The sequence below is a fragment of the Pongo abelii genome, chromosome 6 (assembly GCF_028885655.2).
Source record: "Pongo abelii isolate AG06213 chromosome 6, NHGRI_mPonAbe1-v2.0_pri, whole genome shotgun sequence".
Classification (NCBI taxonomy): Eukaryota; Metazoa; Chordata; class Mammalia; order Primates; family Hominidae; genus Pongo; species Pongo abelii.
The window spans coordinates 81,703,057-81,726,569 of NC_071991.2; the positions used below are offsets into that span (position 1 = coordinate 81,703,057).

A 23,513-nucleotide genomic window follows, 5' to 3' on the forward strand; every position below is an offset into this window, starting at 1 on the left:
GGCATCACTACTTTGGAAAGCAGTACTGAATATCTCATATAGTTGAGTATCCCTGTACCTTATTATCTGGCAGTCCTACTTCTAGCAATATGCCCCAAAGAAGTACTTGCGAATGCCCTCCTGGAGGCATGTACAATCATGCTCATCAAGCAACATTTGTATAGCACAACACTGGAAAGCCACAAAACAATAGAGACCCAAAAGTCTATCAGCAAGAGAATATATTAATCTTGGTGTATTCACACAGTGAATGTTCAGAGCAATAGTGAACTTAAGCTTGCCCAGCAATATGGATAAGTGTTTTAAACACAATGTTCAATTTAAAAAAAAGTACTAGAAGACCACATGTAATAGTTTGCCATTTTGGTAGAGCTCAAAAACAGGCAAACTAAACCATATGCTTTAAGCATTCATGCAATTATAATAAAACTGTATTTTAAATGAATGATCGTTAAACACCAAATCCAGAATGACTACTTCTGGTTGGGGAGAGGTAAGGGCTTAGGCTAGGAGAGAAACATATGTACTGGGATGGTTTCATAAGAGTTCATTGTGAGTGCATTCATTATATACTTTATGACTAACATACAGTGTTATGAATATGTATAAAAATATAGTAAAAAGATAAAAATGAAAGTTTACCATATCTTTCATATAATGTAGTGACTTATCTGTAAATAGCTCATTTTTACATTCATTTATAGTAACTGGTATGGTATTTTAAAATATTCTATTAAGTTAGTCAAGAATTTTTGTATCTTAAATATATAATATTTAATCATATAAGTCTACTATTTCATTCATTCAGTAGATGTTTATCTGAAATCTTTAGATTTTAAGTATCTAAAATAGATCAGCTCTGTTTTAGAAATTGGGGAATCAAAAATAAAGAATGCACACATAGACACACATTTTCTTCTGCTTTGACGGTCTTCACATCATCATCATAAGTAAAATCTGAGGATATTACAGCAGTTAAATGTCTCATTGGAAGTGATAGAAGGGCTACATTCTGTTATAGCTGTTAAAATTAAGCATCAACTATAAAATCAGATAATAAAATTCTTCCTCCTGATATGAAATATTCTTCACTCCCTTCAATAGTCTGCATTATTTAAAAATAAAGACATTTATTGGAATTTATGAAACTTATAATAATGAAATTTGTGATGATTAAGGGAAGGCTACCCATAAAAATATTGCTATTAATTTGAAAAAATATATTTTTTTTCTGAGCTGAAGCTTCATGATATTGTAACAAATAGTAGAGGATCATACTTTTTATTGAAAATGTGATTAAATTTTTTGCAGGGTAAACTTTTCAAATGATGAAGTTTCTCAAACAAAATCTATTTTGCATTTTTTGTATGTTTCATTTGAGCAAAAGTTCCTAGTCTGTTTAATGGCTAGTCTTAATTTTAATGTCTGGTGTGAAATTAATTGATCATGTGTCCCAACAGATAGCAGCAAGGAAATAATTAAATATGATGGAAATTTGACAAATCCTGGAGAGAGAGTTTCTTTTAACTTTATGGAGTAATATGTCTTTCAAAATATATACCTTTTAAACATTGTTAAAAGTTTGGAATTATTTATTTCAAAATTCTTACTGTTCTAACTCAGTATTTTCAATGACTGCAACTTATTTTTTTGACACTCATGTAATGTATAAAAATCTTTGATATTTGTTTTAAAATGCACAAGGTATTTATTTTTAGTTGAAGTCAGTTTTATCCTACTCTTTTGTCTCAGTGTCACCTCCAGCTGCAATCATTGCCAGAAGGTTAGTGCTGGGATTCTAAGATTTTGACACAATCATTTGTTTTTTTTTGAGGTACTGCAGATGTGTCCAAATGATTTAATATCTGTTATAAAGTTAAATAGGCCTTAAGTTTTGAAGCCATATCCTGTTGTTGGCCTTTGCTTTGTGTGTTGTTTGCACTGGCTGTTTCTGAATTGACTTTGATGTAAGTCTATTGGCTCTGCAAATGTTTACTAATATTTGCCCGTATGAAGGGATTGATTTGTGTTTTTGAGCATGTTCCATAAGCTTCATGGACTATGATCCTTACTACTTTACTCCCATCGTAAGTGAGATATGATTTCCAAAGTGTTATTTATGACATTTTTTGACTGATTGGGGTGCAATTTAGTACTAAATGCAAAAAACATAAAGATGTGCTTGTTTTAAAGTGTACTTTTCATTATAATTCTTAAACTCCATTTAAAAGTACAAAAATTATTGTTTTTTTTTTTTTTGAAATCTTAGAACATCACCGGTAAGTAATTCATAATGGTTAATCCATTTACTAATGATGCATCTGCATTGCTACCAGTGCTTAATGGCCTTCTATGAAAGAGTCTTTCTGATTTTAACTTTTTGTTTCAGTACATTAAATAGACCTGACTAATTATTTATTTTCCCATAATATTGCTGAAAGCTCTGAGTTCTCATTGCCCAGAGAAGGAATATTTTGTAAGTATATCAACAAATAATGAAAATGGAAAGAACGACAATTTGTTTTCATTTTAATCCTTAATGAATTTCATTTTACAAAGAACATTTCACTTCTTTAATATGGTTTTCCTTTTATAATAGATAACTGCCTACAATAGGCGCACCTTTGAGACTGCAAGGCATAATTTGATAATTAATATAATGTCTGCAGAAGGTAGGTATGAAAATATGTTGATCATTTCTTATTTACAAGAAGTATTTCATTATGTTTTATAACTACATAAAATATAGTTAAGAATTTTAAAATGCCACATACCTAATATAACTGATGAAATAATAGGATGTAGAAAAGAAAACAAAGCAATATGTAATTTGTTATAAAATATTATGGTGTGTTATGATGGTGAAAAGCTCAGATAGGAAGCCAAACAGATAGTCCTCTTATTTGTCTAAGCCTTTTTCATTACCTTAAAATGGGACTAACAATAGCATTTCTCTTATAAGTATGGGGTAAGGATTCACAAGTTAAGGCTGGAGCACTGCACTCCAGCCTAGCTGACAGGGTGAGAATCTGTCTCAAAAAAAATAATTACTAACTAGTTTTATTATTTTATTTAAAAATTTACTGTAGGTAATAGTCTAAGTATATGTGATAATATAGGGTTTCTGGAAAACAAATAAACCATAACTTAGGGTACAATTTCCTTCCTAAATAGTTTATAGTGTATTAGTAATTTGTAGAGTCTTTCAGCAATTTAAAGTTTCATATGCTCAAATTGTAAGTGATTTCCTAAGAATTTTGAAGGTTAGGGATAAGGAAGTATTCTCAGAATTACACTCTCAAATATTTTAATCAATTGACTGGGAAAATACCACCAAATACTTTGTAGTTAATTTTCTTGTTTTTTTTTGAGATGGAGTCTTGCTCTTGTCACCCAGGCTAGAGTGCAATGGCACCATCTCGGCTAACTGCAACCTCCGCCTCCTGGGTTCAGGTGATTCTCCTGCCTCAGCCTCTCGAGTAGGTGGGATTATAGGCACCTGCCACCACGCCCGGCTAATTTTTTGTATTTTTAGTAGAGATGGGGTTTCACCATGTTGGCCAGGCTGGTCTCAAACTCCTGACCTCATGTGATCCACCTGCCTTGGCCTTCCAAAGTGCTGGGATTACAGGCACGAACCACCACACCTGACCTGTAGTTGAAATGTATAAATCATGGAATAATCCTCCCTATGTTAGATATCATTTATGAGGATGACAGAAGGGAAACTGATCCAGAATTTTTCCCTCTAAAAACAAGAAAACAATTGTGCATTCTTGATAGGGGAATTTTTGCTTCTATTTACTAGTGCAACTAAAAACAAATGAGCAAACACCAAACATTTTATCAGAACCTACTAATTTAGCATTAATGATAATGCAGTCAAGGCTGGGTTAAAAATTACTTTTACACGATATGAAAGAAGGAATTTCTGTAAAATTAAACATATGTATGGAGAGATTGCTTGAACACTTAAACCCCCTTAAGTGAGTGTTTTCCCCCAGGTGTTTAGCGGTATCAATTGTAGACAACAAATGTGCAAGTTTAAAATTTAAAATGACCTTCATATGTGAAAAGCAAGTCCAAGTGCCAGTTCTGTGGGCCTGGACAGAAGACTCCCTGTCCACTCTCCCACTCCCCAAAGGCTTTTGGTAGGTATTTATTTTTGGATCAGGGAGACTTTTGTTCTTGACTACAGTGGTGATTGGATGCTTACATGCTGTCTAAGCTGGCCCTGTAGAATTGGAATACACTTAATGAGCAGAATAATTGAGAAGTTTCCTTCCTCCTTGGGAATTCATCATTACAGTTATAAAGTTATTCGACAGTGGCCTTGGACCATCTCACCTCACCATTATGCTCTCAAAGGGACGTGAAACTCTGTCAGGTGTGAGAGTCCCTACAAATTAAAAGCTTGGTCTATAGTTTGAACTTCTTCCTTCTCAAATCTTGTCTCAGTGCTGTAGATACAGATTACTCAAGGCATCTCAATAGATGTTGTTGACATATGAGGATCTGTGGTCAACTAGATACTAATGGAAGACTGCTAGACAACTGTAGGATTGAAAATTGGCAGCAGGGCTCTTTGTTTAAATAACGGGTTTGGAAGGTGTGCTAGTGAGAAGGAGTAGTAGACAGGTTTTAGAAGCCTCCACCTTTACTCCAGGCAGTGCTTGTTCCTCTGCTTTTTATGTAGGGTTAGTGGCTCAAATCTATTTGAACCATTGCACTAAAGTCCATGCATTTGTCCTTGCTGGTCTAGACAGAAATGTATATGTGCAGTAGGATGTACATGTTTGAGCATGGCCTACACTCATGTTATTTATCCCAGATTAGATTTAGGAAAAGAAATAACAAAAGTTGTATATCAGGGTAATCATGCTCTGTCCAACTCCCTGCCCAGCTGTCTCCTGTTCTGAGAGACCTAATGGGAAATTAGTCATGTAGACTCACACCGCATGAAGCTCAAGGAGAGTACATAAAGTGATTCTCTAAATTGGGTTTAGTGCCTCAGAGGCCTGCCACCAATCTGTTGGCCTACTGTTCTCTTGGCCTCTGTGATTTCCAAATATAGCAGGCATGGGATTTCCCCAGAGTTAGAAAGCTGCTGTGACTCATCTCTGGGAGGCCTGGCAGCAGCTCTTGGATGGGTAGATAGCAGGCAGCTGCCCAGCTCAAAGCCTCTGAGGGGTGTGGTGGCAACCGCAGGCTTTGCAGCAGGTCTCAGAAAAGGAGCCATGAAGCTGGGTCACGTGGAACAGGAAAAGCCAGATAATAATTCTCCAAAAAGTAGCACTGATCATAAGAAAAAAGTTTTAGATACTTTTTAAGAAAACTGGATGTAAAAATATTGAATGAAATGAATAGATTTTAGACTTCTGGCATATTCAAAAGCTGTATTTGTATTATTTATAAATACTTTATTATTTATTGCCAAGAAACTTTCTCATAACACATTTCTGCATGACTATTTCTAGGTATGCAGATAAATGTAGCATGATTAAGCTATTTATCTGTATAAAACAGGAAATATGTCTATAAAACAGGAAATTTATTTGCATAAATGAGAATAAATATATTTTAGATTACAGATGGGTTATACATTAAGGAAATCTAACAAAATTGTAAGCAGAACAAGTGACAATATAGGAGATAAGCAAAGAACTTTCTATGATTAGATCTTTGAAAAACTAAATCTTTAAAAAGTGATGACGACACTCTAGAAAACTCTGTTGAAAATTCTGGAGCCGTAGTTTCTTCTTTGACTTCATCTCAGGCATCAAATGTCCTTTAATAGGATGCTTCATAAGAAATAAGTTAACCAAGATTTCAGGTACTTAATGTAATTTTTATTTTTTGTTCATTAAATAAAAGTGGAATATCTTACAGATACATGAATTTGATTGAAATAAATGAGAGGATATACATAGTGTAATTACTACTGGGGACTTAAAATCTGAGTAGCACCTAGAAACATTTTCTTGTCTTTTTAAAGTACAAATTCAGATAATCAACCTTTTCATATTATTATAATTAGAGCTAACATTTAACATTTTATAGGCTCCTACTATGTTTTGGGAGCTCTGCTGAGCACCTTATATATGCAGTCTCTTTTAGCATAGATAAAAATCATACGAGGTAAGTTCACATTATGAGATAAGCTTCTGGACCTCTCTAAAGATAAGCTTTCACATATGAAAGTACAATGAAAAACACAAGCAGCTACTCACCCTCTTGTTGTGAAAATTAAATGTTCTAATTCACCTAAGTCCCCTACCTTGGCCTGCCTCATAGCAAATACATTTAAAAAATTAACCTTTATTCTTACAGAAATATTATTAAATAAACAGAAAGCTATTATTTATCATTAGAGAACAATTAGAATATAGAGAGTGATGATTTGTAATTGAAGAGTAGCATTTGAGTAACAAATTATCTTTATATTTACTTACAGTTTCTCAAATTGAAACGCTGAATTTGACATGGGGTTGTTTTAAGATGTTAATCATGAAATATTTAGAGGGAAATTTTGATGACACATTGTGGAGGAAAAAACACTAAATCTCCAACAGTGTGAAGTGGAATTCCATGAGAACTTTATAATTTTTCTAGAATATTTAATTATAGTGTGATTAAAAACTGTGGAATTGTTCTGGTTTTTAGAATTCCTTTTGGACATATAATTGATTTTTATTTCAGAAAAAGTAATATTTTAGCATGCTCCCCAAAAGATCAGTAATATTATAAATTTAAAATGCAGATTTAGCTTTTCTTAGTTGTTTTGCTAAATTCTATAACTATAAATTGCCCTGATGAGCCTCTGGTGAGCCTTGGATTTTATTATATTGTAGATAAAGTTCTGTTTCTAATGTCGGTTATGTTTTTAGATACATCCTCTGTTAAACAGAAAGCCTTTAAAGTCAGTATTAATATTGCTTCCTGCTGCCAGGATTATGACAGAACTCGACAAATCGCAAATTGTTCTTTTGTTTCCTTTTTAAAAGACTACTTCATTAAAGATATGCATGCCCTTTTTCACCAAAATTAGACTTCCCGTTGCCATATCAAGCAGAATTCTTCATTAAGAATATGAACGTAGAAGAAATGTTGGCCAGTGAGGTTCTTGGAGACTTTCTTGGGGCAGTGAAAAATGTGTGGCAGCCAGAGCGCCTGAACGCTATAAACATCACATCAGCCCTAGACAGGGGTGGCAGGGTGCCACTTCCCATTAATGACCTGAAGGAGGGGTAAGCAGACCTTTATCTCATTGCCTTAAATATAGATTTTTAAATATGGTGATCTTATCAAACTTATTATAGATGGAAGATGGCCTATTGCATTTTTCTTTTTAATAAGAAATAGATATTGTAAAGATATGAACATACTAGTAATTTTCTATATTGACAAAGATGTTGTGTTAATGGTTTTTTATATCTCAAGTTCCTGGTCTGTGAAATCTAATTGTAGATGAGGATCATCATCATAAATTATAGCACTAAGTCTTTGTACCTTCCATAAAGAAGCTGATTATTTAGGGCCATGAATTTCAAAGGAAAGTGATGCCCCAGTTATTAGCTGCAGAAGGATGCACAGACTGCTGTAACTTTATTCTAGGAAACTATTTCTTCGTCTTTAACATTCTTTCCACCATGTGTCGGTGACTGATGGCTGGGGTGGATTTGAAACCCATTCCTGTGACACAAAGGCCTAAAGCCTGACCTTGTCACTCACAAGCTGGGTGACACTGGGCAAACCCTGAACTCCTCAGTGCCTCAACTTCCTCATCCGTTCCTGTGGGGATTATGTTCTCCTTCAGAGTTGTTATAATGATTAAATGAGATAATGCATTTGAAAGGTATTTGTCAGTTTTCAAGCTGTGCAGATAGAAAGCATGACTTCTGACCTTGTGGAGGTCAAGAAACAATCCTACCTGGGTAAAGTTATTATCAAGACAAACTTTGATCTTCAATTTTTAATCTGTAGGTTGAGGCAGATTTGCTTTTCCTCCCTCAATCCTATAAAAGTATAGTCTGTGGAATAAGTCACATTTTGCATAGCATATTCTTCCCCTTTCAACTTCTTCACCCATAATCCTGGAAACACTTTTATACAGGTGGTATCTAGAATTAGCTAGAATACCTGGATTAGTAAGAATTAAATTTAAGGATAGCTTTAAAGGAGAACTATGTACACATGGATGCAGTCTGTGGGAGTAGGTAAAAGGCAGATGGGGAAAAACAGTGAGCTGTGAAGTCCAACTTAAAAATTTCAGAATTAAATTTTATCTTCTGTTTTATAGCAATGGATTTTGAAATCAGTCAAGCATACATAGAAGTCCTTTGAGGAAAATGGTTGCTTTATCTTTTGTCTATGTACTAGTTGGCTTTCTATATGAAAACATAATTCTAGAGCTTAAATTTTTACTTCATAGTTACAACATGGTTCTCTATAAAGTAATTAAAGCAGAACTGTGGAATGAGATGAATGGGGGTATCTTCCCTGAAGGCATTCTCCAAATATGGAGGTTTTTAAACAGTTTTCTTAAGGTAATGTGTTCCACAATTGTTAAAACAATGACCAAATAATGTTGGAGGAAACAGCACAAAAACAAGGCATTGGTAGAGCTTTTCATTGTTGTGCTTTATTCTGGTCTCACTTTTTCTCCAGTTAGTAGTGCAGGTCCCACCCGTCGAGGTACTTTTAGAACCTAAACTAAACTAAATTGAACCAAGCAATTCCGTAAACCAAACTGTGACCTAAAGCACTGCTTTCCAACTATGTCTAGCCTGAAAATTGCCAATAGAACATTACTAAAAATATAGATAGGTTCCTGGCCTTTGTTCCCCCTAGAGACTGATTGTTTGAGCCTAGGGCTGGGCCTGAGCATGTGACTCTATATTAAGAACAGAATTTTTGTCCTACAAGTACTTGTTTGAGAATTCAATCACTAGCTGACTGACCCCCAACACCTGCTAGAGGGTGGCACATGCTGTCAGATATTTGAATCAGTCCCGTGGCATTTATTTGGACTCTTGTCTCAGATCCCTTCCCAACTTGAAATGCTTTCCATGAGTTTTAATTTAATGTTAAGCCTTAACCTTTACAAAATATTCATATGGAGTCTTTTAAAATAGCATTTCTATAAATTGCACACAATGCCAACTCTATTACTCCAGTGTCCGTATACAAACACTCATAAAATGAAATCTTACTTGAGATATAATTCGAAAGAAAAGTTTGTCGCTGCAAATGATTTTGCATGTTTTCTTTAGTTGTTATATAATATCATGGTAATAGAAACAATTTTTTAGCCCTGTTGCCTTAAATTTAGAAAAAAATCCAATGCTTAACTAATACTTTATTTCCTTTTTACCTGTGTATATTATGATTTTTAATTCACTTAATATGCTTTCTGCCTTTGTATATTCTTTTGAAAATATCAGGGGCTATAAATCCTTTAAAAATGAAATATTAAAAAGATCAAGAAATAGGTTCAGAGCTAGCAAAGGAATTATATCCCTTTTAAAAATTGTTTTTTAAAAATATATTCATACACTTCAGAAGTATTAACTAGGCACCTAATAAATGTGTTTTGCGTAATACTTAGCATAAGTCTTAGTCCCAGATTTAAGAAAAAGATCTCCATGAAATTATTTCCTATTACACATGTCAGCCACAAGTAATAAGTGCAAAATTTTTCATATTTGATATGTATAGTCAGTTAAACAGCAGATGACCAAGAGTAGCCCCAGTAGTAGACCCTCAGAGTAAATCTACTACCCTTCTACTGCCTGAAGTGTCATTAAGTGTCAGTCCCCATGAGCCCAACCTGCAGCATCTGAGCTCCTCATCCTTCTTGATGAGCATTTTTTTAATCTCTGCAGAACTCGCTGACAGCTTTCAAACTTCTCCTAAATCAAACAGAAAATGATTATGAAGATTTACTTCAAAGTGAATAAGCTCCTGCAAAGGAAGGCTGAGCCCTCTGAAAAGATTCATTTTCACTTGCCAGACTGATAACCCCAAGGCAACTGTGCTGTTTCTGGGCATGGTCTTGGTGCTACTTTTCCTCCTGATGCTGAGCCAGAGGCTAAGGCCTTGTGGATGTATTTAGCTTGGGATAAAGCTGGTGGGAAGATGAGCAGGTTCATATTTCATTCCAGGCATGTCATGGCTGCCAACCACAGGCGAGTGATGTAGTGTAAATGGTGGCTATGAAGGGAATGATGGGGTGTGAGGATTAAAGAATATACTCACTTTTCCTAAGAGATTGTCAAACCTACCACTATTTCCTCTGGTTACCAAAGCATGTGGATCCAGTTTCAATCAACAACAGAGAATCCTAGTTTATTCTCTAGACCATCTCACAAAGTACTCCCACTGATTGTCTGCTTTTTGCTGTATGTCAAAGGCCTCAGTGAGAAGTTATACTTGAGGAAAAGAATGGAAGTCAATGGCTGCCCAATATTGGTCTGATGGAAAGTCATGATCCTGGGCCAATTTCAGTAGAATTCTGAAATTGTCTCTATCTATGGTAACTCACAGAATTGCCCTTTATCTATCTATCTATCTATCTATCTATCTATCTATCTATCTATCTATCTATCTATTTTGAGACAGAGTCTTGCTCTGTCACCCAGGCTAGAGTGCAGTGGTGGGATCTCGACTCACTGCAACCTCTGCCTCCTGGGTTCAAGCGATTCTCCTGCCTCAGCCTCCTGATTAGCTGAGATTACAGGTACCTGCCACTGTGCCTGGCTAATTTTTGTATTTTTAGTAGAGATGGGGTTTCACCATGTTGGCCAGGCTGGTCTGGAACTCCTGACCATGTGATCCACCCGCCTCGGCCTCCCAGAGTGCTGGGATTACAGGCGTGAGCCACCGTGCCTGGCTGAATTGCCCTTTATTCTTAAATGATGTCCCTCCTATAATTTTGGTACAAATATCCTTTCTTTTATGGAATAGTGGTGATATAGAAATATTTGCAAATGCCTTTAATAAAATTGGAAACCTGTATCAATTTTTATAACAAAAAAACAAATGAAGTCAATGCAACTGTGTATTTAATATCTACTCTTCTGAGTTCTATCATCTTTTCTTTAATAGTTTAAGGTTTATTCAGTATTTTTTTTAATGGGAGAATATTTTATTAGTCTTTGGAGTACAGTGATTTTAAAAACACAATCTAGGCTTGCAGTCTACTAGGGAGCAGGCAAATAATCAGATAACTAAAATCAGTGTTTTAAGTGCCACAGTTGAGGCATCACAGAGAGGGCTCCTCTCTCACTACAGGTCTACACCTGGAAAAGGTTTATAGAGAAGCTGAAGGCTGACTGAGTTGAAAATATAAGTACAAATTAGCCTGCTGAGAAAATGAGAAATGGGAACGCTATGCAGAAGAAAGGGCCTGGGCGAGTACCATAGGTAGGAGAGAGCATAGTGATTTCGGAAATCTACTTAGTGTGGAAATGGAGAAAGAGATCCAGAAGGGGCAAAGACCAGACCATGTAAGACCTTGTCTTCTGAGAAAAGTTATTTGGATTTCATCCTGAAGCATTAGGGACCTGTGCAGGAAATGGTTGATACTAAAATTTTTGTTTTAGAGAGATCACACTTGTAGAATAGGGAAGACTGAATGGAAGAAATGCTGTGTGGATATAGGTGCTGGGATTTTAGGGGACCCAATAGCATCCATTTCCCCCTGCCAGAGGATACATGAACAAGAGGAACATGAACACACGAAAAAATTCTTTTAGAATTTAGTGCCAATAAAACATATAGGTCTCTAAGGAATAGTCATGCTTTCCCCTCTCTAATGATGAGAACTGTGACATTTACTGTGTGTGTGTTTTTTTTTTTAATTTCAATTTGGGTACAAGAAAATTAAGTGCCAAATGCAGTGCTCTGGCTTGCAAGAGAATTATTAGTCCTGTCGAGTTTTCAATGTTTTCCTAATTTCTGGTAAGTTTTTCACTTGTTTGTTTTATTATATGTGTTTTGCTATAATCCCATACATCTTTCATTCTTTATTTTGTATCTTATTTTTTGATTGATTAATTGCAGATATGTACATTAAAAAGAAGTGGGGTGGAGGAAAAGGCAGGAAGTTTCGTGCTGCTGCTTTTGAGGGCTCAACATTTCCCAGGCAACATGTAACATATATGGACATATTCTTCTCGAAACTGTCTTTTATCTTCTATATACATAAAATAACAAAGTATATTCATTAATTGGGCAATTAGGAAAAAATACAATCATTGGATCCATTTATTTGGCTATTGCTGGAAAAGGTGGAGTTTCGACTTAAATTATTTACCATTACTTGTTTCTTCACATTATAAATCTAAAGGCCTCAATAAATGCATTTTACCTCAAAGAAGAGAAATTGAATTGTTCAAATTGGAAGAAAAAAAATTCTTCACAAGAAACAACTCTATCTAGTGCACTCCAGTCTCTAATCTTTTGAGGTACCAGGTTTTGTTAGCATTCATTGAGAGCCTTATACTTGATAATAGCCTCCTGTCTCATCTGTTTATACACATTTGAAATTCTGAAAATATGTGCTAGGGTCATAAAGGTAAAGATCATTCTCGCTTTCACTTCATACAAATTTTAAATTTTGACATAACAACCAGCTGAAAGGAAAACAACAGATTATGAAAACCATAATTTTAGCATGTATAGTGTAGTTATTATTATTACACATGGACTCAGATAAAATTACATATTTTAAAAAGCCAGCATGTTCAAACTTAGTGATTCTACAAAAGAAGCCATAAATATGCTTTTTAAAAAAACTTAATGAGACAAATCCAATATCTCCTGCTTTTGAGCAAGACATTTATGTTCCGTTTGTTTTTAAACTGGTATAATGCTTTTCATTTATGCATTTATTTAGCCAATAGGCTACCTGAGGACAGTGGCAAAGACTGGGTTCAAGGAGCACCATTAAGGGGCTGTTCCTTCACTCCCTGTGGAAGGTGATGGTGACTAGAACTATAGTTGTAGCAGTGGGACAAAACAAAGTGGACAGGTGTGTATGAGATTTATTTCAGGGTAAATGTCAGAGACTGATGATGGATTGAATATGTGGAGAGAAGGAGAGGAGTCAAAGAGATGGTGCTTGAGTTCATGACTTGAGCACCTGGGGATGTCAATCACCGAGAGAGAAGATAGAAGGAGGAACAGGTGGAGGTGGGGTGGGGTAATGATGAGCTCAGTTTGGAACATATTAAGTTGAAAAGCTTATAGATCATCCAAGTAGAGATGAAAGTAATTTGGCAGTATGTGTCAACTGTCATAAAAATGTTTCCACTTCTAGACCTCTCTTTTAGGATAGTCACATTAAAGAATATGCAGAGATAGTCTTTGTAATATTATTTATAACTTCAAAAAATTGGAAGCAACTTAGTTGTCCAACTCTGAAATAATTGCGGAATAAATCATGTGTACTTAAAAAGAAATTATATTGCCATAAAGCTATAATTACAAAGATTACAATGTGGAATATGCTTATGATGCAGTAAGTGAAAAAGCAGGATACAAAATTATATTTTAGAGATTATTGCAATTAGATTAAAATATATGCACTTGAAAAATATTCTGCAAGGTACATGGGAAAATGAAAATAGTTCTTTTGGCAATATAAATGAGTTTTGTTTTTATACCTCAGGTTTTCTGTAATGTTTTTATATTGGTTTTATAATTTAAGAAAAAAAACATTTCAAAGCATGAAAATCTCTTATGCCCATTTATGTTACCTTGAGAGGAATTAATTAAAAATCTTACTAATTGCAAATACAAATCAATGTTTTGTCTAAGCAAGAGGGCCATTAACAGTTGTAAGAAACATTCATTTAATCTCTGTCCTTACAAATATATTTCACAATTACCAAGGAAAAATATGGTGTTGCCTTGGTAGTTACTAAAAGGATAGAAACTGAATGTATGCGAGGCTTCAAAGTAATAACTTGTTTTAAATTGAGTATGTTTATATCCACTGATCATCTAAATACCAATGGTTTCTCATATCTACTTTTGTTCTGAATTTTTAATTTGATCTTTAATTTTAGCCCATTATTTACTATTTGTTTCCCAAAGGTACAATAGGTTTTTAAAAAGATAATCTTTCAAATGAGTCTTAAATCCTAGTATAAATTTGATGTGAAGAGCAAATGAATTTGTGTGAACATATTCTCAAACACAGTTGTCATCTCAGGCTTGGTCGTGACTTCATATTTACATTTACATAGCTTGAACTTTTGTGCTGTACTTTTATTTCATTTCATTTTAAAATAATAACAGCTTTATTGAGATATAATTCACATATCATACAATGCACCTATCTAAAATGTACAATTTTAAATCGTGATTTTTAGTAAATTCACAAAGTCATGCAATCATTATAACCAATTTTAGAAAGTTGTTATTATCCCAACACCACACACCCACCCTTGTACCCATTAGAAGTCACCCCCACCCCCACCCCTAGGCAGCCACTAAGGAACTTGCTGTCTCTATAAATGTGCCTATTCTGGACATTTTGTATAAATGGAATTATATAATATGTGGTCTTCTGTGACTGGCTTCTTTCACTTTGTATGACATTTTCAAGTTTCATCTATGTTGTAGAATAAATTAGTATTTCATTTTTAATCATAGAATAATATTCTATTTTATGGATATGCCACCTTTTGTTTATCCATTTATAAGTTGATGAGCATTTGGGTTGTTTTCACTTGTTGACCATGAATGACGTCATTGTGAACATTCATGTACAAGTCTTTGTGTAGACATATATTTTCATTTTTCTTAAGTATATCCCTAGGAATCGAGTTGCTGGGTCATATGGTAACTCTGTATTTAACATTTTGAGGAATTGCCAGACTGTTTTCCAAAGCGGATGCATTTTACATTTACACCAGCAAAATAGGAGAGTTCCAACTTTTCCATATCTTCACCAGCACTAGCTATTCTGTCTTTTTGATTATAGCCATCCTAGTGGAAGTGAAGTGGTATCTCATTGTGGTTTTGATTTCTATTTTGCTGATGGCCAGTGATGTTGAGCATCTCTTCATATGCATATTAGATATCTGTATATCATTTTTGGAAATAAGTCTATTCATATCCTTTGCCATTTTTAATTGAATTATTCATTTTTTGATTAAGTTGTAAGAGTCTTTTATATGTTCTATATACAAGTCCTTTATTAAATATATGATTTGCAGGTATTTTCTCCTATTCCATGGATTGTCTTCACTTTTCTTAATGGTGTTCTTTGAAGCACAGAACTTTTTTATTTTGATAGAGTTCAAATTTATTTTTTTTCTGTTACTGCTGGAGCTTTTGGTGTCATATTTTAAAAATCATTGCCTAATCCAAGGTCATATTTATGCCTGTTTTCTTCTCAGAGTTTAATAGTTTTAGCTCTTAAAGTCTTTGTTTTTTTGTGCGTATACTATTTTTAAGAGAATTTTTAGGCTTGTAGAAAAATTAAGCATAAGGTGCAGAGATTACTTTTGCATCACCTCCCCCATTATCAACATCCCCCACCAGAGTGGTACATTTGTTACAAATGATGAACCTACATTGACAAATCACTATCACCCAAAGTCCCTACTTTACATTAGGTGTCACTCTTGGTGGTTTATATTCTGTGGGTTTGGACAAATGTATAATGACATGTTTCCACCATTATAGTATCATACAGAGTAGTTTCACTGCTCTAAAAGTCATCTATGTTCCACCTGTTCATCCTTCCTTCCCCCCAGCTTCTGGCAATCATTGATGTTTTTACTGTCTCCATAGTGATTTTTCTTCCAGAATGTCATATATTTGGAATCATGTAGTCTGTAGCCTTTCCATATTGGCTTATTTCACTTAGTAATATGCTTTTAAGTTTCTTCCATATCATTTCATGGCTAGATAGCTTATTCCTTTTTAGCACTGAATAATATTCCATTTTCTGGATGTACCACAGTTTAATTATCATTCACCTACTGGAGGACATCTTGGTTGCCCCCATATTTTGGCAGTCATGAACAAAGCTGCTATAGATATCCATGTGCAGGCTTTTGTGTGGAAATACGTTTTTAACTCCTTTGAGTAAATATAGGGAGAGTGACAGCTGGATCATATGGTAAAAGTATGTTATTTTGTAAGAAACTGCCAAACTGTCTTCCAAATTGGCTACACCATCTTGCGTTCCCACTAGCAATGAATAAAAGTTGCTGTTGCTTCACATCCTTGCCAGCATTTGATATTGCCACTGTTCTGGATTTTGGCCAATCTGTGTGTTGCGTATCTCACTGTTTTCATTTGTCTTTCCATGATGACATGTAAAGTGGAGCATCTTTTCATGTGCATATTTACCACGAGTATAACTTCTATGGTGAGGTGTCTGTTAAGGTCTCTGGCTTTTTGTTGTTGTTGTTGTTTAGACAGAGTCTTACTGTGTCACCCAGGCTGGAGTGCAGGGGTGCGATCTTGGCTCACTGCAGCCTCCGCCTCCTGGGTTAAAGCGATTCTCATGCCTCAACCTCCCAAGTCAAGTAGCTAGGACTATAGGAGCATGCCACCTTACACAGATAATTTTTGTATTTTCAGTAGAGATGGGGTTTTGCCATGTTGGTGAGGCTGGTCTCAAACTCCTGGCCTCAAGTGATCTGGCCACCTTGGCCTCCAAAAGTGCTGAGATTACAGGCTTGAGCCACTGCATCTGGCCTCTGGCCCATTTTTAATTGGATTGTTGTTGTTTTATGTTTTAAGTGTTTTTTGTGTATTTTGGATAACAGTCCTTTATCAGATATGCATTTTGCAAATATTTCCTTGTAGTCTGTGGCTTTTTGTATTACTGGCAGTGTCTTTTGCAGAAGAGAAATTTTTAATTTTAATTAAGTCCATCTTGTCAATTCTTTCTTTCATGGATTGTGCCTTTGGTGGTGTAACTAAAAAGTCATCGTCAAATCCAAGGTCATCTCGATTTTCTCCTCTATTATCTTCTAGGAGTTTCATAGTTTTGCATTTTGCATGTAGATCTGTGATGCATTTTGAGTTAATTTTTGTGAAGGGCATATGTATCTAGATTCATTTTTTACATGTATAAGTCTAGTTTTTTCAACACCATTTGTTCAAAAGACTGTCTTTCCTCCATTGTATTGCCTTTGCTCCTTTGCCACAGATTAGTTGAATAGATTTATGTGGGTCTATTTCTAAATGTGTATTCTGTTTCATTGATCTATTTTGTCAATTATTTCCCAGTACTACACTGTCTTGATTGCTGTAGCTTTATAGTAAATCTTGATGTTGGGTAGTGTCAGTCTTCAAAATTTGTTCTTCTTCAATATTGTTTTGGCTATTCTGGGTCTTCTGTTTCTCCATATAAACTTTAGAATAAGTTTGTTAATATCCGCAAATTAAACTTGCTGAGAATATGATTGAGATTACATTGAATCTATAATTAATTTGGGAAGAACTGGCATATGGACAATATTTAGTCTTCCTGTCCATAAACATGGAATATCTCTCCATTTATTTAGGTCTTCTTTGATTTCTTTCATCAGTTTTGAAGTTTTCCTCATACAGATCTTGTACCTATTTTATTAGACTTCTATTTATATTTAAGTATTTTATTTTGGAGGTTACTCTGTCGCCCAGGCTGGAGTGCAGTGGCACAATCTCGGCTCATCACAACCTCTGCCTCCTGGGTTCAACCCCTGGCTCAGCCTCCTGAGAAGCTGGGACTACAGGCGTGTGCCACCATGCCCAGCTAATTTTTGTATTTTTAGTAGAGATGGTTTTGCCATGTTGGCCAGGCTGGTCTCAAACTTCTGACTTCAGGTGACCCACCTGCCTCGGCCTGCAAAACTGGGATTACAGGTGTGAGCCACCACACCCGGCCTGTGTTTTTAATTTCAAGTTCTACCTGTTCATGCTGGTATATAGGAAAGTGATTGACTTTAGTATATTAATCTTAGTATCAGCTCTATCAGCTCTTGCCTCATGTATTTTGATGCTTTCTGTTTTGGAAGGTTATTACTGATTCCTGCAACCTTGCTGTAATCACTTACTAGTTTTAGGAGTTTTTAATCAATTCTTTTGAATCATATCATCTGCAAAGAAAGACAGTATTTAATCCTTTCAAATCTGTATACTTTTTATTTTCTTTTTGTCTTTTATTACATTAGTTAGGACTTCCAGTATGATGTTAAAAAACAGTGATGAGAGGCAACATTCTTAATTTTTTCCTGATACTAGTGGGAAAACTTCAAGTTTCTCATCATTTAGAGTAATGTTAGCTGTAGGTATCAAATTGAGGAAATTCCCCTCTATTCCTAGTTTACTAAGAATTTTTTTTTCACAAATTGCCATTGGATTTTGTCAAATGGATTTCCTGCATCTGCTGATTGCTGTCATGTGATTTTTCTTCTTTAGCCTGTTGATGTGATATTAACTGATTTTTGGATGTTGAACTAGCCTTGCATAACTGGGGAAAGTCCCAGTTGATCACTGTGTATAATTCCTTTTATACATTGTTGAATCTGATTTGCTAATATTTTGTCGAGGATTTTTGTACCTCTGTTTATGAGAGATGCTGGTGTGGTGTGTAGTTTCTTTTCATGTAATGTTGTTTTCTGGTTTTGGTATTAAGATAATTTTGGTTTCATAGAATGAGATAGGAAGTATTCTTCTGGCTTTTGTCTTCTGAGAAATATTGTAGAGAGATGGCATAATTTCTCCTTTAAATGTCTGGTAGAATTCAACAGTGAACCCATCTGGACCTGATGCTTTCTGTTTTAGAGGATTATTAATTATTGATTCAATTTCCCTACTACATATAGGCCTGTGCAGATTATCTGATTTTTTTTTTCTTCTGCTTACTTTGGATTTGATTTGTTCTTCTTTTTCTAGTTTCCTGAGGGGGAGGTTTCAATTATTGATTTTAGATCTTTCTTCTTTTCTAATGTATGCATTCAATGCTATAAATTTCCTTCTTAGTATTGCTTTTGCCAAATTGTAAACATTTTGATAAGTTATGGTTTCATTTTTATTTAATTCGGAATATTTTCAAGTTTCATCCAAGATTTCTCCTTTAATCCATGTGCAATTTTTGAAGTATGTTGCTTAGTCTCCTAGTAGTTTGGGATTTTTCAGTTATCTTTTGATATTGAGTTCCAGTTTAATTCTACCGGGGTCTGAGAGCAGACAGTGTATGATTTCCATTCCTTTAAATTTCTTAATTTTTTATGGTCTGGAATGTTGTTAAATGTTTCATGTGAACTTAAGAAGAATGTGTATTCTGCTATTTTTGGATGAAGTAGTCTCTAAGTGTCTATTAAAACCTGTTGACTGATGATGATACTGAGTTTCACTATGTCTTTACCAATTTTCTGCCTGCTGGTTGTGTCCATTTCTGATAGAGAGATGTTGAAATGTCCAACTATAATAGTGGATTCATCTGTTTCTCTTTGCACTTCTATCAGCTCTTGCCTCATGTAATTTGATGCACTGTTATGAGGCATATACACATTAAGGAGTGATTTATGTTCTTAAAGAATTGACCTCTTTATCATTATGTAATGCCTTTCTTTGTCTCTGATAAGTTTCCTTGCTGTGAGGTTGGCTCTGTCTGAAATTAATATAGCTCCTCCTGCCTTTTAGTTATTGTTAGCATAGTATATCTTTCTCCACCCATTTACTTTTAATGTATATGTCTTCATATTTAAAGTAGATATTTTTTGTAAACAGAGTATAGTTGGATCTTGTTTTTCAATCCACTCTGACAGTCTCTGTCTTTTCAATGGGGTATTTAGACCATTGATGTTTAAAGTGATTATTGAGGCCAGCCATGGTAGCTCACGCCTGTAATCCCAGCACTTTGGGAGGCAGAGGCAGAGGCAGGCAGACCACCTGAGGTCAGGAGTTCGAGACCAGCATAGCCAACATGATGAAAACCCATCTTTACCGAAAATACAAAAATTAGCTGGGTGTGGTGGCAGGCACCTGTAGTCTCAGCTACTTGGGAGGCTGAGGCAGGAGAATTGCTTGAACCCAGGAGGTGGAGGTTGCAGTGAGCTGAGATCTGCACTCCAGCCTGGGTGACAGGGCGAGACTCTGTCTCAAAAATAAAATAAAATTAAATTAAATTAAAATTAAATATAAATCTACCATATTTGTTACTGTTTTCTGTTTATTGCCTTTGTTTTTTGTTTCTATTTTTGTCTTCTACTCTTCCCACTTTTTATAGTTTTCACTGAGCATTTTTTATGATTGTTTTCTCTCCTCTTTTAACATATCAGTTGTATTTTTTAAACTGTCTTTTAGTGATTGTCTTAGAGTTTGCAATATACATAGATAACCAATCCAAGTTCACTTTCAAATAACACTACACTACTTCCTAGGTATTGCAGGCATCTTATGATAAAATAATCCCTCTCTCTCCCTCATCTCTCTTGTATCATTGTTGTCATTTATTTTGTTTATCTATAAGTGTATATAAACATATATGTAGATATATACATTTATGGATACATGGTGAATAGATTGTTGCTATTATTATTTTAAACAAGTTATCTGTTAGATCAATTAAGAAAAATAAAAGGTTTTATTTTATCTTCACTTATTCCTTCTCTGATGCTCTACTTTTCTTTATGTAGATCTGAGTTTCTGACCTACATCATTTTCCATCTTTCAAAAGAAGTTATTTTAACATTTCTTGCAAAGTAGTTTCACTTTATTCATTAGAGCCCTCTGCAAATTAGTCATAGTTGTTTTAAATTTCCGGTCTGATAATTTCAACATCTCTGCCATATCTGATTCTGGTGTGATGCTTGTTCAGTCTTTTCAAACCATGTTTTTTGCTGTATAGTATGTTTTATAATTTTTTTCTTGATAGCTGGACTAATGTATGGAGTAAAAGGAATGAATATAAGTAGAACTTTAGTAGTATGGTGGTCAGGTGTTGTGGGAGGGGAAGAATTCTGTAATTCTATGATTAGTTTTCAATCTTTTAGTGAACCTACGCCTCAGGACCATGAATTTCACATATGCTTCTCATTTGCCTTCTTAGGTAGGACAGTATAAGTGGATATCCAGTTTTTCCAGCACCATTAGTTACAACAACTATTTTATATATATATATATATATATATTCCAGCACCATTAGTTATAAAAACTAATTCTATGATTAGTTTTCAATCTTTTAGTGAGCCTATGCCTCAGGACCATAAATTTCACATATGCTTCTCATTTGCCTTCTTAGGTAGGACAGGATATGTGGATATCCAGTTTTTCCAGCACCATTAGTTATAACAACTATTCTTTCCTTTTTGAATTGTCTTGGTACCTGTGATAATAATCAGTTTATTAAATGTAAGAGTTTATTTCTGGATTCTCAGTTCTATTCCATTGATCTGTCTGTCTGTCCCTATGCCCGTACCAGATGACTTGCTTACTGTAGCTCTGAGTAAGTTTTCAAATTGGGAATTGTGAGTTTTCCAAATTTGTTTTTCCTTATCCAAATTTGTGTGTGTGTGTGTGTGTGTGTGTGTGTGTGTGTATGGCTATTCTCGGTGCTATGAACTTCCCTAGGAATTTTAGGATCAGTTAGTCAACTTCTGCAAAGAAGGCAGCTAGAATTTTGATGGTTTTATTTCATTTTACATTGTCATTTTTTTCTTAGCATTGTCATTATGAAAAGGAATAGTATTTACTTGTAGTATTTTCCTGGTTTTCTCTTTTCTTTTGAAAGGCCAATGAGATTCCTGTCTTCTCAAGCTGCTCCAAGATTATTTAAATACTGTTGTCACTATGTCCTGTTGTGAAATCTTTTTAGACAGTTAAGTAGAGATCTTTCCCCATAATTCCCCCACACCAACAAAATAGATTTTGCCTCTTTGTGTTTACCAAACAATAGTTTTGCCCTTATATTAATGTCTTAGATAAAAGATTGCAAGGCCTTCTAATGAGAGACCAAGCATATAGTGGTTTGTGTAGTAGAAAAACTAACAGAACTGATAGGTAAAATAGTAATGTCTACCCAAAGCTCCATACCTCCAGGGATGTAATTTAAGAGTTTTATTACAAGAAAATTAAGTGAAATGTATTACTTAGTTATTTATTATGGTAGTAGTGAGGTTATTTCCTAATTTACCTTAAGGATAATGTTTTTAATGTAAATAGTCTACTAAATATAGTAATCAGAATATGATGCATGTTTATATTGAATGAAAATAAATGGGATGAAATAAAGTTTTTAGAAATTAACATAGAATGGAGAGAGTATCTGGTATACCAAAGCACTCAGTAAATATTGGTTGAATAAAGCAATGAATGACAGGAAGCCCCTACATGAATCATTGTTTTTAGAGCCTAGGCCCCTACCTCAGGGATGAGTCTAGTTAATCTCTCAATTCAAAGGCTAAATCCTGCTTTTAAGGTAGATTGTTTTTTAGTGTTTTCAATTTTCTTAAAGGATAACCTGAGAGTTTCACATTTTTACAGCGTTTATGTCATGGTTGGTGCAGATGTCCCGTTTTCTTCTTGTTTACGAGAAGTTGAAAATCCACAGAATCAATTGAGATGTAGTCAAGAAATGGAGCCTGTAATAACATGTGATAAAAAATTTCGTACTCAATTTTACATTGACTGGTGCAAAATTTCATTGGTAAGTTTTTATTTTGTTTTTGCAAGTTTAATTAAAAATGATGTGGCTGGAGTTAACATTTGACTAAAACCTGAATTGCTTTTAGGAATAAATCCTAGGTTTACTTTAACTACAGTTGACTTCCCTTGAGATTGAGGATCTGGTAAGCTCGTTGACAGTGCATCCATTTAGGAAAGAATATATCCACTTTTGTACTTATTCTATCCTTGATTAGTTGCTGGGGCTGGATTAGCTTGGCAGATGATCCAAATGAACCCCTTGGACATCCATATAGCTGCTAATGAGCACAGATAGTGGAGTTAGTATGATATGTGCAGAAAGATTCTTCTTAAATGTTCTGCCACTAACCCACTTTGGAAGGAAAGGATGGAGTACAATAATAAATCTGAAAATAAAGCAATATTGTGCTATGATTTAATGTTCTGACAACTCAAATTACAGGGAAAGTCCAAGAAACAGGAGACAATTCCAAGTGAAGAAAGTTAGAATCTTACCCATAATTCATAAACATAATATTTCTTTCCAAATCACATTTTAATTTGCATGTTTAACAGATTTAGGAAAATATAAGGTTTCAAATATATGTAAGATATGTGTAATATTTTATATATGTTTGCATATTTTATGTTATATGTCTGTATATAATATTTTGATCCTGTTATCTGAAAGGCAGGAGAGTTGTTTCAATTCTTTTTTTTTTCTTTTCATATTAATGTATCCAACTGATGTTTTAATTATTTAGTGATATTTTAGATTTAACTTCTGTCAATTCTTTATGATTCGTGGTGAGTGAATTAGATCCAAGTTTAAAGTTGACATTTGAACAAAGTTATTGATACATAAACACAAC

The 23,513-nt window shown here is 34.5% G+C and overlaps 1 protein-coding gene across 12 annotated transcripts in view; it reads left to right on the forward strand.

Annotated features, from left to right (window-relative positions):
- Positions 1-23,513, forward strand: part of SGCE (sarcoglycan epsilon) — a 70,820-nt gene that overhangs the window by 30,183 nt on the left and 17,124 nt on the right. For all 12 annotated transcript variants that reach the window (XM_054558903.2, XM_054558896.2, XM_009242989.4 and 9 more), the window contains 3 exon segments: positions 2,600-2,672; positions 7,049-7,247; positions 22,501-22,663. In XM_054558903.2, the coding sequence (XP_054414878.1) occupies positions 2,600-2,672; positions 7,049-7,247; positions 22,501-22,663 (435 nt within the window).